We start from the raw sequence: 23,142 nt of genomic DNA, 5'->3' as shown, positions 1-23,142 counted from the left end.
TAAAGTTCCTGTGAGGAGTTGAACTGGTCATGGCACAGAGGGAAATTAATTCTGATGTGTACTTAAGAGCTGCAAGGGCAAATATGACCCTCAGTGGCATAAGTGATCATTGCTTTACACTTACGGTTATTTTTAATGCCTTTAACTATTGCCACGGGGTAGGTGCCAGATGTGGCAATGTCAAGCCTTTAACACATTTTATATTAGAAACATTTACAAAGACTGATTCAAATTAAATTAATCAGAAAACACCATTTATGAATGTAAAGGGCAAGGTACACAAAAATATTCATTCCTTTGTATGTTTTACCCTTTAATCAATTTTATAAATCAATTGTGGTCAAAATATTTTTTACAAAAAAAAAAAAAACTCATTAATGTTAAAGTGGAATCAGATTTCTACAAAGTAATGTCAGAAAATGTGTAAGGTAATGTAATGTTTGGTGGACACCAAACGCTGCACATCACCACACAGACCCCACTGTGTAGCATGGTGCTGGCAATGACAATGACCCGAAGTATATAGTGATAGCTTCACAGAAATGACAAAAAAAAACAAACAAACAAACAACCCCCCCCCCAAAAAAAAAGGTCCACAGGGGAAGCCAAACTCAACACAAAGAAAAATCCTCACAGGAGCTTTAAACTGCTGGCACGTGATTTACTTTTGCAATTTATATCAAAATATCATAAGCACCATTCTGAAGCTTGCACTAGAACTGACAAAAAGTTGGGTTTTAAGTGTTTTCTATGATCTTGCTCAGAAGCTAATTTTGAGTTTTCCTGGCCTGCTAAAGTTTTAAAAAGCTCATGATGTTCCATATTCATGCCAAACAGACAGAGCTGAACTGAATCATCTGCCCCAAATGCAGATGGTGAAACTAATTCCTCATTTAACTATTTGAAATTTGCAGAGGCGATCAGGGAGGGTCACTTTTTAGAGAACAGCTTTAGAAAAATAATCCCTCCTGGGGCTTGTGAAAGTGCTCCAAATTCAACACTCAGTTAAAATCCTCGGTGCTCTGATGTTTAAAGCAAACAGGGCTTCTCCACTTACCTTGGACAGCTGCCTCTCTGTGTAGAGAGCCACCACAATGAAGACATTGGACACTGTCAAAAACACAATGAGAGATTTATGTCAGCTCTCCTGAAACAGCCAATCATAGTGCTTTTCTCAGCAGACCCACTTCTGAAGGGACTCTGCAGGATAAATACAGGTACTATTCTCAGAACAGAAAAACATTTCTCCTCAGAATTCTTTACCTGTGGCTAATAATAGTTCACGGATGTCATTCTCACACAAACAAAATTTAGGGAAATAGGAAAAATTGTTATTAAATGTGAGAGTCAAGGTACAGGAAGACAGGTTATTTTAAGATTCAATTTTTAAGTGTCTCTGAGGCAACAAATGCAACCATACAAGTGAAGTGAAACATGAAGTAAACCAAACTGGATGGAAACATATCTCACATACAGAGTGGTGGAATTTTAATGAGATGATCCAATAAGAATGACTATTTTCATCATCTATTTATCGATAAAAATCTTTATGATGATTTAACTACATTTAACGCTGATTTCCAAGCCTAATGTTTGTCATTGTTTGGTTTTAGATTGAGCATTCAAGTGGGTTGTAGCAGCCTTGTTTTCCTTTTTTAAACCTTCTCTCTTACAGAGAAAAAAGACACTGGGAGCTGCACAAACCACACACACAGCCAAATTCTCTCACATGATTACACAGCAACACCTGATGAAAGAAATGAGCCAGCACTAATAGGGCATATGTGTAGCAGAGCACACACCAACTGCTAGAGACAGCAAATGTGTGTTTGTGAGCTAATGCACATGCACACATTCAATAATGCACTGTTGATATTTCAAAGCTGCATGCTCACTTTTTTTAAATGGAACAAAACAGAGATAAGATTTGTATGAAATTGCAATAGTAAAATACCAACATAGTTTGCCCATTTAGTTCAAAAGCCCATCTCATTTTGCATTAATTATAGCCACTAAGCATGACTGTGAGTGAAGCTAAGTTGGATAATTACATGGAATTTTTTTCTCCCTTTTGTGTTGTTGTAGTGTCAGTAGTGTAAAGTAGTGAGTTAAAACTCATGACTGACTTGGCTAAAGGAACCCCCTGGCATGTGCATTTCTTTTAACTGTTACACAGGCCTGATCCTCACATACTTATGTTCATTTTAAGATTTAATTGGTGCATTACCATGTCAATTGATCTGATCTAGACTGAGTACATGTTGACTGTCAGATGTTTTGATAACTAATTTGTTGTACTGAAAGCATCAATTTAGCATCCAACGTTAATGGATCTGTGTTCTGCCTTTATCAATTCCATAGAAAACTTACATAGAAAACTCCCTGTGAAGAGAAAACTATGCTGTAAGTGAGCCCTAATAGGGATCAGGTGAAACTCTATCATGTGCATGATTAGATTATCTAAAAACAAGCTAATCATGCACAAATGAAGAGCAGTTATTTTCTCCAAACTGTTATGATTGTAAGTAAGTCAGAAATAGGGCTAATGGCAACAAAGTTTCTACAAAGATGGCAATAAGAAGAAGAAGAGTCAGTATCTTGGCAAATGTTGCACTACCTTAAAAGAGACTCTTATACTGAAATTTTACTGAGGCCATGAGACCATCTATGTGTAATTATCCCTCAGGAATCTTTTTACTTAGTAGCTTTTAAATGGTATTTCTAGACAAAATGCAAACACATTACCAAAAATATAATTACTGCAAAAAAAAAAACCACCATTTGTAACACTGAAAAGGTTTAAGTAGTTTTATAGAGAGATGGGTAAAGCTAACCAAATATTTAACTCTCTTAACAGTCAATCTGTTAACTTTGATAACAGTTTAATTTAATTTAAAACTATTGTAAGTTAACATTAACATTATTGTTAAAGCCTGTTTAAAGTCCGCCCCTGTCTTTCAGTGTGTTTTCTAATCAAAATTGTTTACACAATTAAAGTGTAGGGTGGTGCAGCATCCAGGTTTTGATTCCATTACACGTTCCTTAAATGTCCCTGTGGTATATGGTAATACTGCCAGGCATGGCCGTAGCCAGCTATGAGGTCACCAAGGTCTGGACCTCGGTGACCGCATGTGAAACGCATATTAACACACCAGACAGCTTTTATTTTGAAACCACACACAGGAAGTTATCCAAATACGCCTAGAAGCGTCTAAACTGCCTTATTTCACAAGAAGAAGAAGAAGTTATCTGGTGTCAGGCCCACCCCTGCCCAGATGCAAACTACGCATAACGTGTAGGGCTTCAATATTGTGGGGGGCCTCACTTTGAGCGTCTGTTTCCTTCTCTCTCTCTCTCTCTGCACATCAGTCCGGTGTTTGTATGATGAATATGATTGAGGTAATGTATATACAATGTTGACCAGACAAAAACTTTACCTGGTCGTTACGTTAGTAAATCAACCCTCACAATATCTATTTTTGGAAATCAATGCCATCCGTGATCAATAAAGTGCGCGCCGTGTGCGCTCGCTCTACCTTTCTCTCTTTTTTTCTCTCTCTCTCTCCTGACGCTTGCAGCACAGAAACTCTAATCACGCGTGGCCTATATATACAGTTGAAACCAGAAGTTTACATACACTATATAAAAAGGCACATAAACTTTTTTTTCTCACCGTCTAACATTAAATCAGATTAAACTTTTCCTGTTTTTGGTCAATTAGGATTACCAAAATTCTTTCTATTTGTTAAATGCCAGAATAATGAGAAAAGGATTTTTTTTAGAAAATTTTTATTACTTTCTTCAAAGTCAGAAGTTTACATACACTAAGATTACTATGCCTATAAACAATTTGGGAAAGCCCAGATGATGATGTCATGTCTTTGGAAGCTTCTGATAGGTTTATTGACAACATTTGAGTTAAATAGAGGCACACCTGTGGATGTATTTTAAGGCACACCTGAAACACACTGCTTCTTTTTGTAACATGGGAAAATCAAAAGAAATCAGCCAAGATATCAGGAAGAGAATTGTGGACTTGCACAAGTCTGGTTTATCCTTGGATGCAATTTCCAGATGCCTGAAGGTGCCACGTTCATCTGTTCAAACAATTATACGCAAGTATAAACACCATGGGAATGTCCAGCCATTATACTGCTCAGGAAGGAGACGGGTTCTGTGTCCCAGAGATGAATGTGCTTTGGTCCGAAAAGTGCATCTCAACCCAAGAACAAAAGCAAAAGACCTTGTGAAGATGCTGGCTGAAGCTGGTAAGAGTGTGTCATTATCAACAGTCAAATGAGTCCTGTACCGACATGGGCTGAAAGGCCACTCTCCCAGGAAGAAGCCATTACTCCAAAAGAAACATAAAAAAGACAGATTACAGATTACAGTTTGCACACAGGGACAAAGACCTTAATTTTTGGAGACATGTTCTGTGGTCTGACGAAACTAAAACTGAACTTTTTGGCCATAATGACCATCGTTACATTTGGAGAAAAAAGGGGAAAGCTTGCAAGCCTGAGAACACCATCCCAAATGTGAAACATGGAGGTGGCAGCATCATGTTGTGGGGTTGTTTTGCTGCAGGAGGGACTGGTGCACTTCACAAAATAGATGGCATCATGAGGAAAGAACATCATGTGGAAATACTGAAGCAATATCTCAAGACATCAGCCAGGAAGTTAAAGTTTGGGCGTAAATGGGTTTTCCAAATGGACAATGACCCTAAGCATACTGCCAAACTGGTTACAAAGTGGCTTGAGGATAACAAAGTCAATGTTTTGGAGTGGCCATCACAAAGCCCTGATCTCAATCCCATTGAAAATTTATGGGCAGAGCTAAAAAGGCATGTGCGAGCAAGGCGACCTACAAACTTGTCTCAGTTACACCAGTTCTGCCAGGAGGAATGGGCCAAAATTCCTGCAAACTATTGTGAGAAGCTTGTAGAAGCATATCCAAAACATGTGACCCGTCATACAGTTTAAAGGCAATGCTACCAAACACTAATGTAATGTATGTAAACTTCTGACTCTCAAGAAAATAATAAAAAATTGTCTAAAAAATGATCTCTTTCATTATTCTGGCATTTAGCAAATAGAAATAATTTTGGTAATCCTAATTGACCAAAAACAGGAAAAGTTTAATCTGATTTAATGTTAGACGGTGAGAAAAAAAAGTTTATGTGCCTTTTTATATAGTGTATGTAAACTTCTGGTTTCAACTGTACACCTGTTATTCTGCAACCTCTCTTGTCAAAAGTCTGCTCCTACTATCCTTTAGTTTGTGAAATAATGGTAAAACTCCGTAAAGCTCCCACGCTGGTTCTGACCAGGAATTAATTGACGTCGTAGAACTTCATCGCCCTGATCAGCTGATTTAAAATCAGATCGCGGATGAAAACAAATAAAGAAAATGTATATTTAAAGGTGATATAATAACATAAAGCCTACTGATGATGACACAGAAGCAGAAACATAGTTAGGGAGATACAAAAGCGAAACGGATGAGCTGCTGTGTTAGGGAAGGGGAGGGTGCAGGGGTGTATTTGGGGGGGGGTGAGGGGGGGCAAGATCACTGGTTTATGCTAGTTTAATCCCGAGGGAAAAACCCCAATAAAACAGAGCTAAAAAATGTGGGGTTAATGTTATGATGAAAATAACTCTTAAAAAAATCAGGCATTAAAAATATCATCTTTGTTATTGCAACAAGGAATATGATTATTGAAAGCAATGATCATTTTTGTGACCTTTTTTCAGGTAAAAGTTAGTTTTGTTGACACAGGCTTTGGTAGTTTTTGGTACGTTATCCTTGGTGATGACTCAATTACAACTAAGAATGGCCTCTTTTATATTCAACTAACTCATACTAAATTGCAATTTGCACAGACTCTGTATGTGTTATTGTAATACCGAGATGGTATGTGTGTTGTGTATGTGTATGTTATGCCACAGCATAACAAGTTTTCTTATGTATAAAAATATATTTATATGGGGGGTTTCAAATCCTGGACCTCACTTATTTTGAAACCCTGGCTACAGCCCTGCTGCCAGGTATTGAATTTAAGAAGCAGATTGAAGCAGGCACTTGCAAGGAGGCAGAGTGTGCATATCTGCAGACGTTTCATTCAATCTTTTTGCAAAAATCCTTTAGGTCTAAATTTGAAAAAAAAAAATAAATAAATAAATAAAAATAATAAGAATAAGAATAAGGTTGTGTCTCTTTTTTCCCTCTCCAGCTACAGATTACTGGCTTTTTACCAGATAATGGCTGGCCGCCCATATTATTTATTTTCACATTGCGCAACAATGGTGAGCTCAATTTAGCCAAGAGCTTACTCAGCAGTATGCTTTTGAAAAGGTACTACTGACTGCTTTAGTGTCCAAAAGATAAAACAATGATCAATCTACTGAATCTACATATCTCATAAGATGAGGTTAACAAATATACTACATTGCCAAAAGTATTCACTCACCCATCCAAATAATCAAGTGTTCCAATCACTTCCATGGCCACAGGTGTATAAAATAAAGCACCTAGGAATGCAGACTGTTTCTACAAACATTGGTGAAAGAATGGCTCGCCCTCAGGAGCTCAGTGAATTCCAGCGTGGAACTGTGACAGGACGCCACCTGTGCAACAAGTCCAGTCAGTGTGTCCCTCTTTGAGAGGTTAATTGTTTGACTAATAAGCCTGACATCAGGAGTTCAGTTATCACTTTTAAGGCATATTTACACACAGGCAGTGGTGCTGCTGCTAGAAACAATCACACATTCTCAAGTCATTTTTTATAAACATGTGCTCATTACACAGCACAGTCTACATGACTGTAATGAAAGCAATACCCACGCTATTTTTAATTACCATAAGATACCGCATTATTGTATTTAGGGTTATTTGTGCTCTATACATGTATGATCTGTATGTTTTAAACTGTCACACTTTAATGCATCTGTTCCGTTGGGGTGGACAGTGAAAAACAAATCCACCAGAGGAGATATGCCCACACACTTACTTAATACCACTAAAACATTTTAGGCTCCAACCAACAATGCAGGCTCTATCTATGCATCCGTCACAACAATGACAGACATAGATTTTTAGTCTTTAACTTAACCAGGAGAGGCTCAACTGTACTCCCCTCATTATAATATTTCAACAAAAACAGTCTTTCTGCATCAGAAAGAATCCCCATGGTTCAAATCCAGTAAAAGACTCAATCCAAACAAATTACATTCAATCAACAGATTGCTTTAAATCTCCAAACAATAGATTCTTTTGATATATTGCAATCTTTTATCCACACCTGCAAAGCAGCATTTCACAATAAAAGTGTCCTTGGCATTTAGGAGTGTTATTTAATAAGTTCTCTTACAAAGAAGGTGATATTCTCTTGTTTAGAAAATGTGACAAATGGAATCTGACAGATTAGCATCCGTTAAAAATGTATACAAATCTTTACAGTTATAATCAATAACTGATGAATAAACAGACAGCACTGGTTTTATATAATCCAGTTCATCATACATACAGACTTATTCCATTCACACAGCTGAGGTCTTCAGTGATTCATAGGCTGATACTGCAAATGGCCTTTTGTTTTTATTCTTTCTAGTTTAATCCATTTTGAAAACAGGCCTGTTGAGCACACAGCGGGTGTATCAAACTTGCAATAACAAAAAAGGAAATCATGGGACATTCACAGGACAGCTTTAGATTATTTTTAGAAAGCAACTGACTAGTAAAATCCTCCATGTGTGTCAAGTGGATTTCATTTAAGTAGCCACTTGTCGTTGCTGAAACTAAGTGTAAAACTCAACTTTTACACTCCTTGCTAGGTTGTCAGCTATTGTGTTCTCTCATTTTCTCTGTGTTGAAGTATTCTTCTATGTTTTTGTGAGTGTGTGTGGTGAGGTTGCTGCAGTGTCTTGCTGAATGCCCTCTGGGAATGAGCTGCTTTATCGTCCATGTTACTGTAAACAAACTCCCTTTCTCACCTGTTTCTTAACCACTGGTGCAGTCATTTACCTTAACTCCTCCACCTCCTCCCCCCTCCCTCCCTTGCTTCTCCTGCAGCACTATACACCAGCTCTCTCACTCTCTCTTTCTGCATATCCTCCATCTTCATTCTCCACCTCCTCTAAATTTCTCCATTCCTACAAACTTCTTTTATCCCAGCCCTCTCTATAAAACTTTCAGTCCCTTTATTCTCTCTCCATCTCTGCATTTCTCCCACTCTCTCACTGTTTCTGCAGCACAGCACAAGTGTGCAGTAAATAGGGCAGGTGACTGTCCCTCAAGAGACACTGTGAGCTGCACCACTGCAGACTTTTACTGCACTAAACCAAACAAATAAACATATTAAAAAAAGATTTAAATACAGCAAGTGTCTGAAGAAGAGGGACTGAACTGGCTATTTAAGGAAAGTAAATCTTTAAATGTAGTTCAGTTATCTTACAGTTACTCCTACTCAAAAAGGAAGATAAAGTATTTCAGCAGATAAACAATCTTTTCTCATGTGCATGAAGCAACACCTCTTGATAAGTTGTTCTTTACATGTTCAGGCTTTGCTGGTTAGGTGTGATTCTAGTTTTGATTTAGTATCTATCCATATGTTCAAAGAAAAGTGTTTTTTAAAGGTAGGCATCTCTAAATCAAGTTTAAGATGTTGACTGTAAATTTAACTATATAAATTTGGAATAAAGATGTAGATTAATCGTATTTTGTTCACTGTTAAACTGTAACAGGAAAATACAAAAGAAGATTAACCCAGACAAATGAAATATTAAACCCTAAGATGTTTCTTCTTCATTTTTGTAGTTATTTGTTTAGATTTTCAAAGGAACAGGAAAATAAAAAAGTATCCAAGTATCCTTTCATGTACATGCTTTGCTATATGAAGTTCAGTAACTGTGTCTTTACTTGGATGAATGTAGTTTACCTACCGATTATCAGGCATGCTGCTGGCCAGCTGTATGGATCATTCAGAAACAAGGAAACCACCTGGATTGGGTCTACCAGGACACCATACCTGAAAATATAATATAATATAATATAATATAATATATGTTTTGTGAGGCATTTCCATTGTTATTTATCAACAAAAATAGATAAATAAACCAATGGGGTGTTTTAACCAAGTGGTCTGGTTTAGTTCAGTTCACTTTGGTGCATTTGAATAGAGTAAACCTGATCTTGCCATTTTTCCACTGCCAACCATACACTTACAAGTAGAAAGGGATTCCTAACAGCACTGTCCAGTTACTACTACACCTGCTCTTGGCCAATGAGTCATATGAGGGCCTGCCTCTCCCAGGACATCCATGTGACTATGCCACATGCTGACATTATTCAAAACAAAACAGACAAAAACAGCCTCCAAATTACTTTCCCTATTCACAGATTATTTAACCATGGCGTGTTTTGTGTTTGTGCATTATTACAGCTGCTAACCTGGCAGTGTTTCACACATCCATCTGGTAAAACACTCATAGACAGCATTTGGGTGCCCTTTCCTTTGAGAAAAAAAAAAAAAAAACCTCAGAGGGTGAGTGGATGAACTTTCTGTCTGTCACATCTTTATGGGCCAATCAGAGCAACAAAACACGTGAAGTGGGCTACTGAGCTGCACCCCCACCAAAGGAGTAAACTCCATACAGAACTGCATAACGCTGCAAACCATGGCGATTGTTGACATGTTAGTACAAGTCCTTTGTTGTTTTTGGGGAAAAACAAAAAACAAAAAACAAACTCAACGCTGTTCTTTGTTCATCGTTTAACGAAGAAATGTTGTCAAGTTCTGATAAAACTTGCGCTTTAAGGGTGTACCCACACTAGGCCATCCGTACCGTGACTCGGCCCGTTTCAGCCTCAAGTCCGGTACGTTTGGCCAGTGTGAGTGCAGTCGTTCCGTACTTCAGCGCGGCACGCTTCACGGCCCCGGCACAGATGGACGAGGTGGGCCTAAGCACGGCACGGATGCAAATGAAGGAGCACAAGCGTGGGAATGTGACGTAGCGTGAAGTAACAAGAGGACCCGCCTCAGAGAGCCCACCAGGGAGCAGCTGCATGCTGGAGACAGCAGGATCCCAGTCCAGTCCACATTTCTGACCAGTTTCTGGCAAAGTCAGGCTTTAATGACTGTGAGAGGATTTTTGGTTCGTAAAATAAAGCTTCTTCCCTTGTTTTAGTCACAAACAGCAGCTCACAGGATAACAAACACCTTTCATCCTCTGTGCGTAAAGGAGAGTGCCAAATATGCGGACAAGTGTGTCCCAGGGTTAATCACATGGCTGATTTAACCTCTCTTATTATAAAATTATAATGCCAAACTACCATCCACTGAAATAACTTACCTCTAATTCTATTTCGTGTCACCAAGAAGTGAAATTATGATCTTGATCGCTGACGTTTGAACAGAGCATCGCCTATTATTAATCCTGAGGCGTTTTCGCCTCCAGCTCTCATCAGATGGCTAAAATTGCTCTCGTCACGGTAAAAACAACTTTTAACCGAACATTTAACCCTGCTCTGGACACATGAGCACTTGTTTGGAGCATCAGGCATCCAGGATTACGCTGAGAAAATGTAAAGGTTCGTGGTACATAAAGGTAAACTCTCTGCTACAAACCACTTTTTCTCTCTCTCTCCTCACTGTCTCTGTATAGTTAATGTAGCTTCCAGGTCAGGGGAAATAATTCTGGTGTCAGATCAGATATTGTATAAATCTGTAACTATTTTACAGCCTAAAAAACAACACCTATGCATACTGAGTCATCAATGGTAGATGCTTCGTGTAATGACGTCGACGCGTGACGTATCCGTGCCCAGGCCTGGATGCGCTGAGCAGTGTGAGTGCGGGCCAAAGGGGGGACAGGAGAGGGAGTCAAATGGGCTTCAGCACGGTTAGAATACGGCATGGTACGGATGGCCTAGTGTGAGCACAGCACTCAAAATGTCCTTTATAGTAGTTAAGTGACAGTTCTTTGACCAATCAACTATGTGCCTAGCTCCAACCTTTGGGGTCAGATCTGTGTGCTTGATACCTGAACAGAAGAGTGCCTCCTAGGAATGGGTGCTAATCCTGTAATACAGGATCCTAGGGTATTGAAGAATAGCCATTGCTTTAATTATTGCAATGAGGAAAATGCTGTGCAACGGCCACTATAGTGCTCCAGTCAAACCGTATAATCACCACTGGCTGTAATGCAATCCGTTGGAATGTGAGTTTAAAAACAATTCAATTCTTCTTTAGTGATTGACTCAGTGATGAAAAATTATCTAAACTCTAAAGCAAAAAACCCTGTGTGGCATTAAAACCATCAAACACTTTCGTTAAGGTTTAAATGTGCCATTTTTATCTGTTTTAAAGCACATGGAACATCCCTAAACATTCGGTGATCCTGTCTGAAAATAGTTTTAAATTACTTTTTCATATATTACCTCTAAATGATGGGAAAAGATAGCACATATTAAATATTTCACAGAAAGAGGGGAAGAAAAGAGACAAATCTTCAGCACAGCTGCAATTAAAAATGTCTTCTAGTGCCCTGTTATAAATGTACCCAAAGCATTTTGTAAAAGGATTGAAAGAAATGCCTGAAGAGGCATGTGCTCTGCTAACTGGGCAAAGACGGACCGTTATCTCTGACGGCCACTCTCACAGACCATTCATCTGAGACGCTGTATATCTCAGAATGGAAATACACACTAAAACTTTCAAAAAAAAAAAAAAAAGAAATCACATTAACCTTCCACTTAGGGTAGAGGAAAGGGTTGAGGTAAGGCTTAGGATACCTAAGACTTTACCTGCAAAACCTAATAACAACACATTCAATAAATCAGAGGAAGCAGCCTGATACAAAAAAAAGCTTGTCCTCCATGAAAACATTCTAACACAGCCAGCGTAGCTCAAGTAGCTCCATCAGCTCCATTAGCTGCATAGATAATGTAGCTATGTAGCTAATGTAGCTAAAGCAAAGCTCACAAAGGAGCTACATAGGATATGTATCTATGTAGATAAGTTAGCTTCAGCTACGTCTGTTAAAGCTCATGTTGCTAAAGCTAACTTAGCTATAGAAACCAAAGGTAAAGTAACTACATAGTTATCATAGCTAAAGCTAAGCTCACAAAACAGCTTTGTAAACTATGTAGGTATGTTATCTACATAGCTACTTTAGCTTTAGCTACATTTGCTAAAGCTCATGTTGCTAATACTAACTTAGCTACACTGGCTTATGTAGTAACGTTATTTACATAGCTAGTGTAGCTATGTTAGCTTCAGCTAAAGGTTACGAAGCATAAGCAAACCACCGTTAATTTAAGTACTTTTAAAACGGTTACTTCTAAAACATAATTTCATTCCAGAGTAGACCTCTGACCTTTTCTTTGTTTTATTTTTTAAACGTTTCCTAGTCTGTAATGTTTGCTGTGTGGTTACTTCATGAATGCAACTGCGAGACCTTGTTCATGCATAAAGTAGATTTTTTTTTTAAAATCTAAAACTGGAAATACTTTTTACCAGCAAAATATGGCGCTGCCTTTCTGAGATACATGGTGTCTCAGATAAACGGTCTGTGGCCATCAAAAATATATGTTCTGCAGCCAGACTCCTCTCAGCTGTGCTGATGCATGCAAGCTGGCAAGTGCTTTTTCAACCCGATCCTTAACCATATGGTTTTTAAGCACCTGTTAAATACCGTATACACAGCAAAATCGCCAGCATTAGATTAACACTGAGAGTGTAAAATCTAACACTAGAAAAGTGTGTACATGTGTCCACTCTTTTGGTGTTAATTTAACACTTTTCAAAGTGTTACTTATTTTACACTGAACCAGTGTTACTGCAACACTGTATGGTGTCAAAAATTTACACTGGTGAACACTGAGTAGTGTTGATAGTACTCAACACTGGCATCAGTGTTAAAAAATTAACACTAAGGAGTGTATTACAATTAATTTCAGCAGCTGTAAAATACTGTGGATAGCAACTGCCCCTCTTCCACCAACCTGATAATAACGAGAAACAAGACATGTGAGTTCCACTAAGTGAGCGTTGATAATCAGACACGCCTGACTAGATTGACTGCCACCTCACATTGTGAGGTATTTGACAGCAATCAGGAAGTTATGAGGCAGACTCAAAGACAAAGCCTGTCCTGAGATGACAATCTGCTCTCACTCCACAGTTACCATAAAGCTGTCACCACAGCCAAGACTTGACCAACCTAGAAGACAACTACACTCATGGTGCTTTATGCAACAAAAACTTAGGAACTCAAGATAATTCAAGAAACATGTGCAAGTGAATCCCACCAGTGACCCCTGTACAACAGGCAAAATCTAAACACAGCTAATCATCTAAATACATCTAAAAACATCTGAACCCAGCTTAACACTCTGCACTAAGGCATGATGGGAAAACTCTGCTCCTCAGATTTGAAATTGCAGTAGGTGGAGCTTGGATCAACTGACTCTCTACAGTGTTGGAATAACACTGGTTGATTTAACACTGTCTCTGAATGGAGTTAAAATAACACTTTGAGTGTTAAAATCAACACTGAAATGTTTAACACTGAGAATTCAACATTCCAGTTTTTGCTGTGTGCTGTGGAGAAATTTTTTGAAAACTTTAGCAGATTAAAAAATGGATATCACCCAATCCTAGTGCCTAAATGGTGTCGTATGGATCATTTATTTTGGTACCTTTTGGTACCTGAAAGTAGAACTCAAAGAATTGTGCACTGTACCAAACAGTGAGTATGTGGTAAATGCAGCTTAGGTCAACGTCAGCCCTTATTGTGTGTGCTAATTATACCTCAGGTTTCCAACATGGCAGCTGTCAAGCATACAGTATGTCCATTGATATAACAGATAATCACCTATTTAAAATATCTGAAAAATAAAGAGGTGCACTCACTTTAAAAGGTTTTCTAAGAAGAGGCGGGCATTACTTAGTACCTGTCAGAGACAAAAAAAAAGTCAGATTAAGAAAGTGGATTTATTAAGAAAAAAAAACGAAAATTCAACCATACAGTTTTCTAAAAGAACTGATACAGGTATGGGCGAAAGTATTGGCACCCCTGAAATTTTTCCAAATTTTGTCTGGCCCATTTTTTGAGTTTTCTGTAAAATTATGTCAATTTTTGTCTTTTTTCTTCGGATTTTTTGTGTTGCTCCAATGCACATTAATTAAATAAACGTGTATACAAAAATATTTGTAATTGCAACAATTTCTGGGAGAAATGGTGTATTTTCTGGAAAAATTCCAGGGGTGCCAATACTTTCGTCCATGACTGTATGTGACCCTTTCATTTTCTCATCATGTTTCATGGCTGGTGCTTCCTGTTTTATTTTGTTATTCACCCTGTGTCTTGTTCCAGGCCCTTTTTTCCTGCTCTTCTGACCGTTTCTCCCATGTCTGCGATTACCTGATGTTTTACCTGTGTCTTGTTGTCTTGAGTGTTTAGTCTCCCTGCTCATCTTCCTTTATACCTGTTCATTTTTACCCTGCTTATGTTCCAGCCTTCTCCCTAATGTTTCCTCATAGCTGTCTGATCTGACCTTTAGCCTATTTTTTGACTAAGCTGGTTGCCTCTTGTTTTTGGATACCGCTGCCTCTGTGTTTTTATTCTCACCTGACTAACAAAACTGTTCCTTCTTATAAGTGTTTGCTTTTGATTTAAGTGTTATCTGCTCAAAAGGCTAATGTTATGACTCCTTTGCTAAATTATCAAAATTACTATTCAAAACTAATGCACCAACAAGCATAAAGTCAGTGTTAAGAATATATGAAGTCCCTGTACTGCTAACCATCTGGGAGCACATCATTCAGGATTCCTCAGGATTTGTCATCCTCCTACACAAAGTATGTCAGCATTTTTAAAGTCAAAAGTCAAAATAGAGAGATCATAGTGTTTCTGAGAGCAAAAACAGAAAAAGTAGACACTGGAATTGACATGAAATGTAAGCTTGTATGCTGCACTCTTATATATGTGTTTAATTGACTTAATGCTAACTTGCTTACCAGCATAACCACACACCAGTTGAGGATTCCTCTGTAGTTACTGTAACCGCTGGATGAACTCAGCAGGGACTCCCGGGTCTTATGGCAGCTGCAGAAAAGTATTTGATGGATAAATGGGTGGAAAAATAAGAATATCACAATCTTAAATCAACATTATTTGTTATGAATCTAGCTTGATGGATGAATGGATTTATGAAAAACAAACATGTCCTTCATTAACCTGTAAGTGCACTTCCAGACTTACTGTATGTTGAAGTTAGAGCAAAGAAAAAGAAATAGTGATGGTGGCACCGTAAAAATAGAAACACTCAGTATGTTGACATGCACAACTAAGTTGTGCTACAGTTACAGCACAGACAAATAAATAGAACTGTCCTTGTCCCAGTGCACAAGCACCAGGGGAATATACAGTATGTCTGTTTACTATTGTCAGACTCTGCAACAGAAGGTGGCGATGAGCTTTCTCTCAGGTGGTTACAACTTTTCCAGCTGACCTACACGTCACATACTGGACAACAGAAAAACAAGTCAAGAAGCCGCACACTTGTTGTATGTCAAGTGATGAAAACACTGTGTTTCTTTTGACAGTAGAAGTCTGTCTTCTGTAGGTTTTCTTTTTTGTAATTATGCTCATCCACTTTCGGGTCAACTGTGGAACCTGTAGAGGAGTGGTTCTCAGCTGACTTATGACCAACCACCATCTCCTTCATGAGGAATCAGGTAAGGTCAGGTATGGGACTTTGCCGAATCACCCTTGGCCCTGCATGGTCTCCTGATGGCCATTGCCCAGGCCTGCGCGATTTCACTATGTATGAGATTATTCTAGGAAACATCGATGTTTAAGCAGCAAAAATTGAAGAGACTTGCCAAATTGTTTGCAAATATAGTCCATGGTAAAATGGCAGACAAACTGAAAATCTCGTGGTGAGTTGAAACAAGTAGACATCCCTGTTTAATAAACAATTTTTTTTTAATCACATCAGAGATTTTCCACTCATCATGAAGAGCCTGATCCTGGTTACATTTTGCCAACATTTTGACCACTTGCAGCATTTACCCTCCTTTCTCTATATAGAATTTTAACTTCTATATATAATATAATAAAAATGTTTTTTTCCAATATATTCTCATTTTTTGATGCACCTGTATATGTGTTCACCTAGTAGCCTTCATAAATTATAGACTTTTTGTTACTTTCATGACTCATCTTTGGATCCAGACCCACCAATTGAGAGCATGATTTAAACATGGTAACAACATAAGGCCAGTATGGGGCCAACTGTTCATACAGTAAATCAACCTCAGTTTGCATGATCTTGTGTTTGTCTGGCTACCAGGAATAAGAAAATTTACAGTGGACTTGCATATGTAAATGTCCACTTTCAATCAGACAAACACAATAAATACATTTTAATTTTTATATTACTGTCATGTAAACATACAGACTTTACTTTAAAAACGTTGCAACAAAGGCTAGAAAATCAAAGGTGTGGTTAAGTAAAAGTCTAATAAGGGCATTTTTCTGCACTAAATACCAAGAAGGTAGGGATAATCAGCTTACAGGGTGTACATTGACAAATAGCCTAAAGAGATTAAGCTAACCCGTAGTCAGACCTGTTTAAGGGCCCCTGGTAGATACGCCCCTGCAGCCATAAACTGCTTTCTGCTGTCTCAAACACACATAAGCCGTGCATGGTCAAAGTGTTAGGGTCAGCACTAAAAAAGTCAGTTTCACAGTATGAATGAATGAATGGGAAACATAATGCAAAAAAAAAAAACAAAAACAAAACTGCAACACTTTTTTTCAGAGGCGGCCTTAGGCGACCCTAGCAGTAACTCATATCAGTCCGCCTGTCGCAGTGTTACATTAAAACCAGAACTAACAAACGTCACGTTTGATAAACGCTTACGATAAAGCTGGTCTGGGTCAATCGTGACGTCAGTGGCTGACGGTATGCTGCCTGTCGGGAGACGTTAATAAAACAAACAAACTTTCCGCAGACGGATCAAGTTTGGCAGTCAGCTTCACGAAGCGTGACTTACCTTAGTCTGTCACCTATGTCATTTTTCCGGGTCTTCTTCTCACTTTTCGTTTTAAAGCCAACTAACTCCGGCGAAGATCCGGGTTTCCCCTGACCACTGAAGCTGCTGATGTCAACGGGCAGTAACGGCTGGTCCTCGGCTGCAGACTTTCCGTTCACCGGTTGCACGGTGGCACTTCTCATCGACGCGAAAGTCGCCCTTCTCCTGAGAGCAGCGGCCTTTGTCGCGTCAGAGTCACCCATGTTGACACAGAAAAGCAGCTACAAACCCACTTTTAAGTCCACTTCTAAAGTCGCACCATGCCTGTTTTCAGCATAGTGGCGTAACAGCTCCTAAGAGGGAAGTAAGTTCACTTCCAAACAATCCGCCCAAAGATCAAATTTCCGCTGTGTTGACATGGCGGTAGGTGTGTAGCTACTCATGACGCCACATGAAGTGACTGCAGCCTGGATTGTTACTTGACTTACTTTTGCACATTGTAACACAGAGGTGAGTCAATTTACTCAAAGAAAAGATAGGAGGAACTAGGTTGATGCCTGCATGCAAGTCTGGACTCCTCCCATAATGCACTGCATGCTCTACGTTCTATGTGAGTTGAGTCATCAGCCTCAGTGTAGACAATTTTAACTTTAGATGGTTTGATCAGAGAACTATAGGAGTGTGACGTTGAAACACCATGTTGTTTTCAGCAAAAATGAGACGGAGAGTGCGTAGTTTATTATTTTTTATTACATTTTTAAACATTTTTTTTGCTTTCTTTTTTCTACCCTTTTTGCTGCCCCCCACCACCATTTTCGCCACTTCTTTTTACCATTTTTGCCACCTTTCATTCATTTTTGCCAGGTTTTGCTTGTTTTTGCCACTTTTTTCCATTTAAACCATTTTTTGCAGCTTCCTTTTGCTTGTTGCCTCTTTTGTCCCATTTGTTTGCCCTTTTGCTACATTTAACATATTTTTGCAGTTTTTCCTCCATCTTTTGCCACTTTTTTGCCCATTTTTGCCACTTTTTACCCATTTTTCACCCACCACCTGTTTGTTGCCACTTAAAACCAATTTGTGCCACTTTTCACCTTCTGGCTGACACTTTCTTACCACTTATGAACCATTTTTTTTTTAATCAGTTTTGGTCAATTTCCCCATTTTTAAAACAATTTTTGATGTATTTATTCCCATTTTTGCCACTCTTCACCCATGTTTGCATGGTTTTATTTGTTTTTGCCACTTTTTTTTCCCACTGTTAAGCCATTTTGCCACATAATTTTGCTACTTTTGACTCATTTCGAAACTTCTTATCATTTTTTTTGCCACTTATACATTTTTGCCTATTTTGCCCATGCTTTTTGCTTCTTTTCACAATTGTTTCATCATTCTTCACCAAACTATCTAAATTTTTGTACTCTATTTTCTGGCATCCTAACGTTTTTGCACATCATGGTTAAGCTATGAATTCTGACATTACTTCCTGAACAGTTTAGATCATGGTGTCTTTCTACTTTACCAACAGAAAGGTTATTCTGTTTAAGGGAATGGGTTTACACTTTGAAGGCTATATTACACTCTCCAGGCTATATTATTCTGCAGAATAAATTAATAAATTCATTTACTTTGACAAGAGCAGTTATTTTTCAGGTTGAAAATAGATTACAGTTATCACAGCTTTACTTAACAATGGACCATGACTCTCCTGACCTCCATGGGCTCCCCAGTTTTGCTGGGCCCCACAAAGCTCTCCCCTTTATCCCCCCCTTATGGGTGGCCTTGATTGTCACTACTGGTAGGTATAAAAGGTAGTGTATCATGTTGAGATTAGTGCTGAGCACTGCATTGAAGTATACTGCAGTAAAGTATACTAATGGAAGTATGCAAATTGAGACACACTATATGGAAGGGCAGCTGAGCCTCACTTTAATTGGCCTTGTTTCAGTCAATCATTACAGTAGCAAGTAAGTGTCTTCTGATGGCCTTTCCACTTCTTCCGAACTTGGGAATCTTCCCATGTCTTATTTCTGCAATGCCACTATGAAAACAAAAGTTTTATTATTTTCAAATTATAGTTTATAAGATGAATAAGGGACATTTCTTTCCTTGCAAGTCCCTTATTATGACTTACTCATATGGATTGTTGGTCTTGTTAAAGATGGATATCATTTTTTCATTGCTTAAGTACTTTAACAGTCAGCTTTTAAGGACAGTTAATTTAAAATAATGGGTTGGATTTCCATCCTTCCTCCAGATTTTGGCAAAGGGAATGACAACACAACATCCTGTAGGTTACTCTTTATGCACAGCAACCATAAGGCTATTTGAAAGCTTTCTTATAATGAGAATGGCCTTTCTGTCTTTTCTTGTTCTGTGCCTTTATCCATACTGTGGTGGGGACTGATCAGAGGCATTGATCCAGCTTTATCAGTCCTTACTGTCCATAAGGTTGTCTTTTAGAGTAATGGGCCTGTCTGCAGTTGTTGGGATAGGAGACCTTGAGGAGGGATCAATAGGAAATGTATCACTAATTGTTTAACTCTTAAAGTCACCACAAACCATTATAATTTGTAAGCTCCATCTTAGAACACCTTTTTGGTCTTTATCTTGCTTTTTTGTTCACGGCGACTGTAAAATGATGAAAACACGTCTGCTGTTTGAAGACAAATGCAGAATAGCTTTGCAGATGATAGCCGGGTTTCTTTTCTAATTATCTACTGCAGGGAGGCTGAGATGTGTGAGTCCTTTAAGGAGACTTCCCAGCAGCAGCAATGCAAAAACTTCCCCAGCCTGCCTTTTCTATCAACCTGCTCCAAGAACCAGCAGAGGGAGTCCAAGACCTTAATCCTGCTCCTATTTCTGGGTGAGTCATCCCATTGAGTTGTGTCTTGTTCAGTGCTGTCACTGGAAAAACCTAGAGCCTGTGTCATTTGCGAAAAAATGTCTGTTTCCAACATGACGAAGAGGACAGAAAACACCCTCTCAAATAGGAAATGTATTTATAAATTAATAAGTCTTAATGATTTGTTTTTGTTGCTTTTGGACATTAGGAATCAAAGTAAAAATCATGAAAGGGTTGGAAAAATGAAGATGAACTCAGGCTTTACAGCAGTGTGCTGTGGAATAACAGTGTTTCTCTGTTGCGTGCGAGTCTGCTAATGCTCCACAGATCAAGTTATTTTTGATAACAGCAAGCCATTTAAAATTTAGAGAATAAGAGGTTTTACCTATGCATTATTCATGCTTTCTGTAGGGCCTAAAAAATGAAGCTTTCTGCAAGCTCTCTGTCTGAGCAGAGGCAGGTAGGAACAAGAGGAAATTTCCCTTTTCATATGTAGCTGCCTTTCTTTCTGCTTCCCACTATAGAATCATGACCTTTAGATTACCTTTTCTGCATTTAATACAAAGATTTTTGCATTGCATGTCTACACTTTTGTCAACTCTTTAGATTATACAGTGTAAAAAGTGTGTTATGATCACAAGTTCATACCTCTTAATGACATTTAATTCTGAAAAGCATCACTAATATGCAACAGTATACTCTTGTGTCCATATACTTTTGGTCACTCTCATTTTTGTTCCCGTCCACTCTGTTGCATTCATGCTGTTGCATTTCCCACTGCTTTTAAATGTTTACATAGCGATGCTTAACCATCCTCGCACTTGCTCAAGGCGAGGTGGGAGAAGAAAGCGTGTGATTGAAAACACAGAAATAAGGCGATAGATGGAGACCAAAGATAAATATAGAGCTAAAGAAAACAGAGAGGGGATACAAAGAGAGGGAGAAGAGAGGATGATCTCACTTTCTATCTACTGTATATCTCTCTCTCCTCCCTCCATCTGGAGAGGCAGAGGGAGCGAGAGATAGTGTTTGCCCTTGCAGGTGGTAATGAAGCTGTGGAAGGATAGATGACTCACTTTAACACAGGCTGAGGAGAAATACACACTCCAACATCACTCAGCTGACCTGAGCATGTGTGTGCATGTGAGTGGGTGCATATGTGAGACAGCCTGTGTGTAAGTAGTCGGACTGTGTGTGACAACAGAGACTGATGCTGATTGTATAGGAGACTATGTGGAGTGATAACGGTTTTGCTGGATAGACAGAGAGTGAAAGAGTGTATGTGCTCTGCTTTAAACATGTCACACTGCTCATATGTGTATTTGTGTGCTTTTGAATGTGTGAGCACACAAGTCTGTGAGAAGATATATTGCAAGGATGCACTTCTCTGTTTGCATGTTCAGCCATACAATAATAAGTGACCATGCAAAGCTAGAATCTGTCTATGCACACACCCGTGAGTGTGTGGTTGTGTGTAAGAGAGAGAGAGTGCATCATGGAGAGACAGATAGACACGTCATGACGCTGTAAGAGGTCTTAGAGCCATGTCAGCACAAACAGTTCATCCAAGGACTCCTTCACATGCTGTCTATCCATCTCTCCATGTCGGAGGGAGAAAAGGTGAGAGAGAGTAAGAGAGAGAGATGGACTTCCTCCTGGATGACTGGAATCAGTATGAGAGTGGGAAAATTGTACATGGAGGAATAAATGATAGCAAACTTCCTTTCGTCAAGGACCCTGGAGTAGATCTGCTCTGAAAAGCTGCTTGTATCAAACTGAAAACTCAACCAAGCAGTGAGCAGAGCCTCATGTGTCCAGGCTTCTGGCTCATGCAGCATGCTGTGTTAGAGGGCTTTTTGCTCCTACTTCACTGCAGAAACATTTGCTTCAGTAATCAACAGGGCCTTTTTGCTCTTGTGGTTTTCTTGCAGTCAAAAAGATGTCTTAAGGAAAGTCAGAATGTAAGAAAGCTGCAATAAGGAGAATTTTATACACTGAAATGTCTGTATTTATTTCTAAACAATGACTACTCCTGTATCATATATTATGTCTGCTGTTATTGTTAGTATTTTATGTCTTTATTTATTCTGTTGTATTGTCCATGTCATTCCTTAAAAGCCTAATCAGGGACAAGGACTGCAAATTAGCCATGGCTAGAAGTCTTGTACTCATTGCATTGGTTGCACTGTAATTAAATGCAACAACAGATCTGGGCTTATTGGCCCCCTGGAGTTTGCACTGAGGAGAGGTTTCCATCCAGCCACTCTGCCATAAGCCCAGATCAGTGGAAGGCTGCAGTATTGTTTGACCTTCTGGAGCTTTGTCCCTTCTCTACACAGGATCTCTGGAGCTCAGTCAGAGTGACCATCAGGGTCTTGGTCACCTCTCTAAGGCCCTTCTTCCCTTAAGCCTTATTGTGTCCTTGGGCAAGACACTGAACACGCTGAACAAATTGCTCCCATTGCTACATCAGCAACTGCCACGATATGTTGCCAGTTAGCACCCCACTGCTGTTGTAGAAAACTAAATGGAACAGTGCTTTTCATCAGGGTTGTCACAATATTAGAATTTTAGACTTCATACGTTACCAGCAAAACAAAACCTGTTTCAGTACCACCACAACAAAAAGTGCTTGGCACCCATGTTGGGTCACTTTTTACAACAAAATATGGTGAGCATACTCGCTGTCTTTGACTGTCTGTGTCTGAGAATGCTGATAGTGTGGAAGTTGTAGAGTATTTTACCTACCTTGGCAGCATAATCCATCGACTGCAAGGCTGAGATGGACCGTGGACTTGGAATCGTAAATGGGGCGATGGGTTCACTAAGCAGGACAGTGTGGTGTTCCTGGTATCTGGGTATGCGGAAGACAGTCAGAGTCTTTTGGTCCTTGGACCTCCTGCTGATACTTTACTTTTGAGAGACCTGGACGCTGACTAATTGTCAGAGGTGCTGGCTGGACTCCTTTGTCTCTTTAGCACATCTTTGGGTATCGCTGGCAAGACGACGCCATTCTAATGCTGATGTGCTCAGGAGTGCAGGAATGGGAAGGGTCAGCTGCCTGATACAGGAACAGCAGCTGCGCTTTTCCAGGGCCAGTCCAGCTTACCACTTACTGGGTACCCAACGGGCTGGTCCACGTGCTGGAGGAGGACTGCGTGCGTCATGGAGGGGGCAGCTGGAAGGATACCTGAAGAGATAGGGCATGGGCCTGGCACAGGCCTGGATGATAGCCATCAGGAGGCCAGAGCGGTAC

The 23,142-nt window shown here is 39.3% G+C and overlaps 1 protein-coding gene across 1 annotated transcript in view; it reads right to left on the bottom strand.

Moving 5' to 3' along the window:
* dgat1b (diacylglycerol O-acyltransferase 1b) overlaps positions 1-17,615 on the bottom strand; it is a 29,103-nt gene extending 11,488 nt beyond the window's left edge. The window contains exons 1-5 of the mRNA XM_041794092.1: positions 17,066-17,615; positions 15,023-15,110; positions 13,916-13,956; positions 8,943-9,028; positions 1,058-1,110 (exon numbers count right to left, since the gene is read on the bottom strand). Of these exons, the coding sequence (XP_041650026.1) occupies positions 1,058-1,110; positions 8,943-9,028; positions 13,916-13,956; positions 15,023-15,110; positions 17,066-17,307 (510 nt within the window). The 5' untranslated portion in view covers positions 17,308-17,615. The remainder of the gene's footprint in view (positions 1-1,057; positions 1,111-8,942; positions 9,029-13,915; positions 13,957-15,022; positions 15,111-17,065) is intronic.
* Between the last annotated feature and the right edge of the window lie 5,527 nt (positions 17,616-23,142).

The sequence above is a fragment of the Cheilinus undulatus genome, linkage group 8, assembly GCF_018320785.1.
Source record: "Cheilinus undulatus linkage group 8, ASM1832078v1, whole genome shotgun sequence".
Lineage (NCBI taxonomy): Eukaryota > Metazoa > Chordata > Actinopteri > Labriformes > Labridae > Cheilinus > Cheilinus undulatus.
The sequence above is the reverse complement of the archived record's forward strand: the minus strand, read 5'-3'. Positions and strand labels throughout refer to the sequence as shown.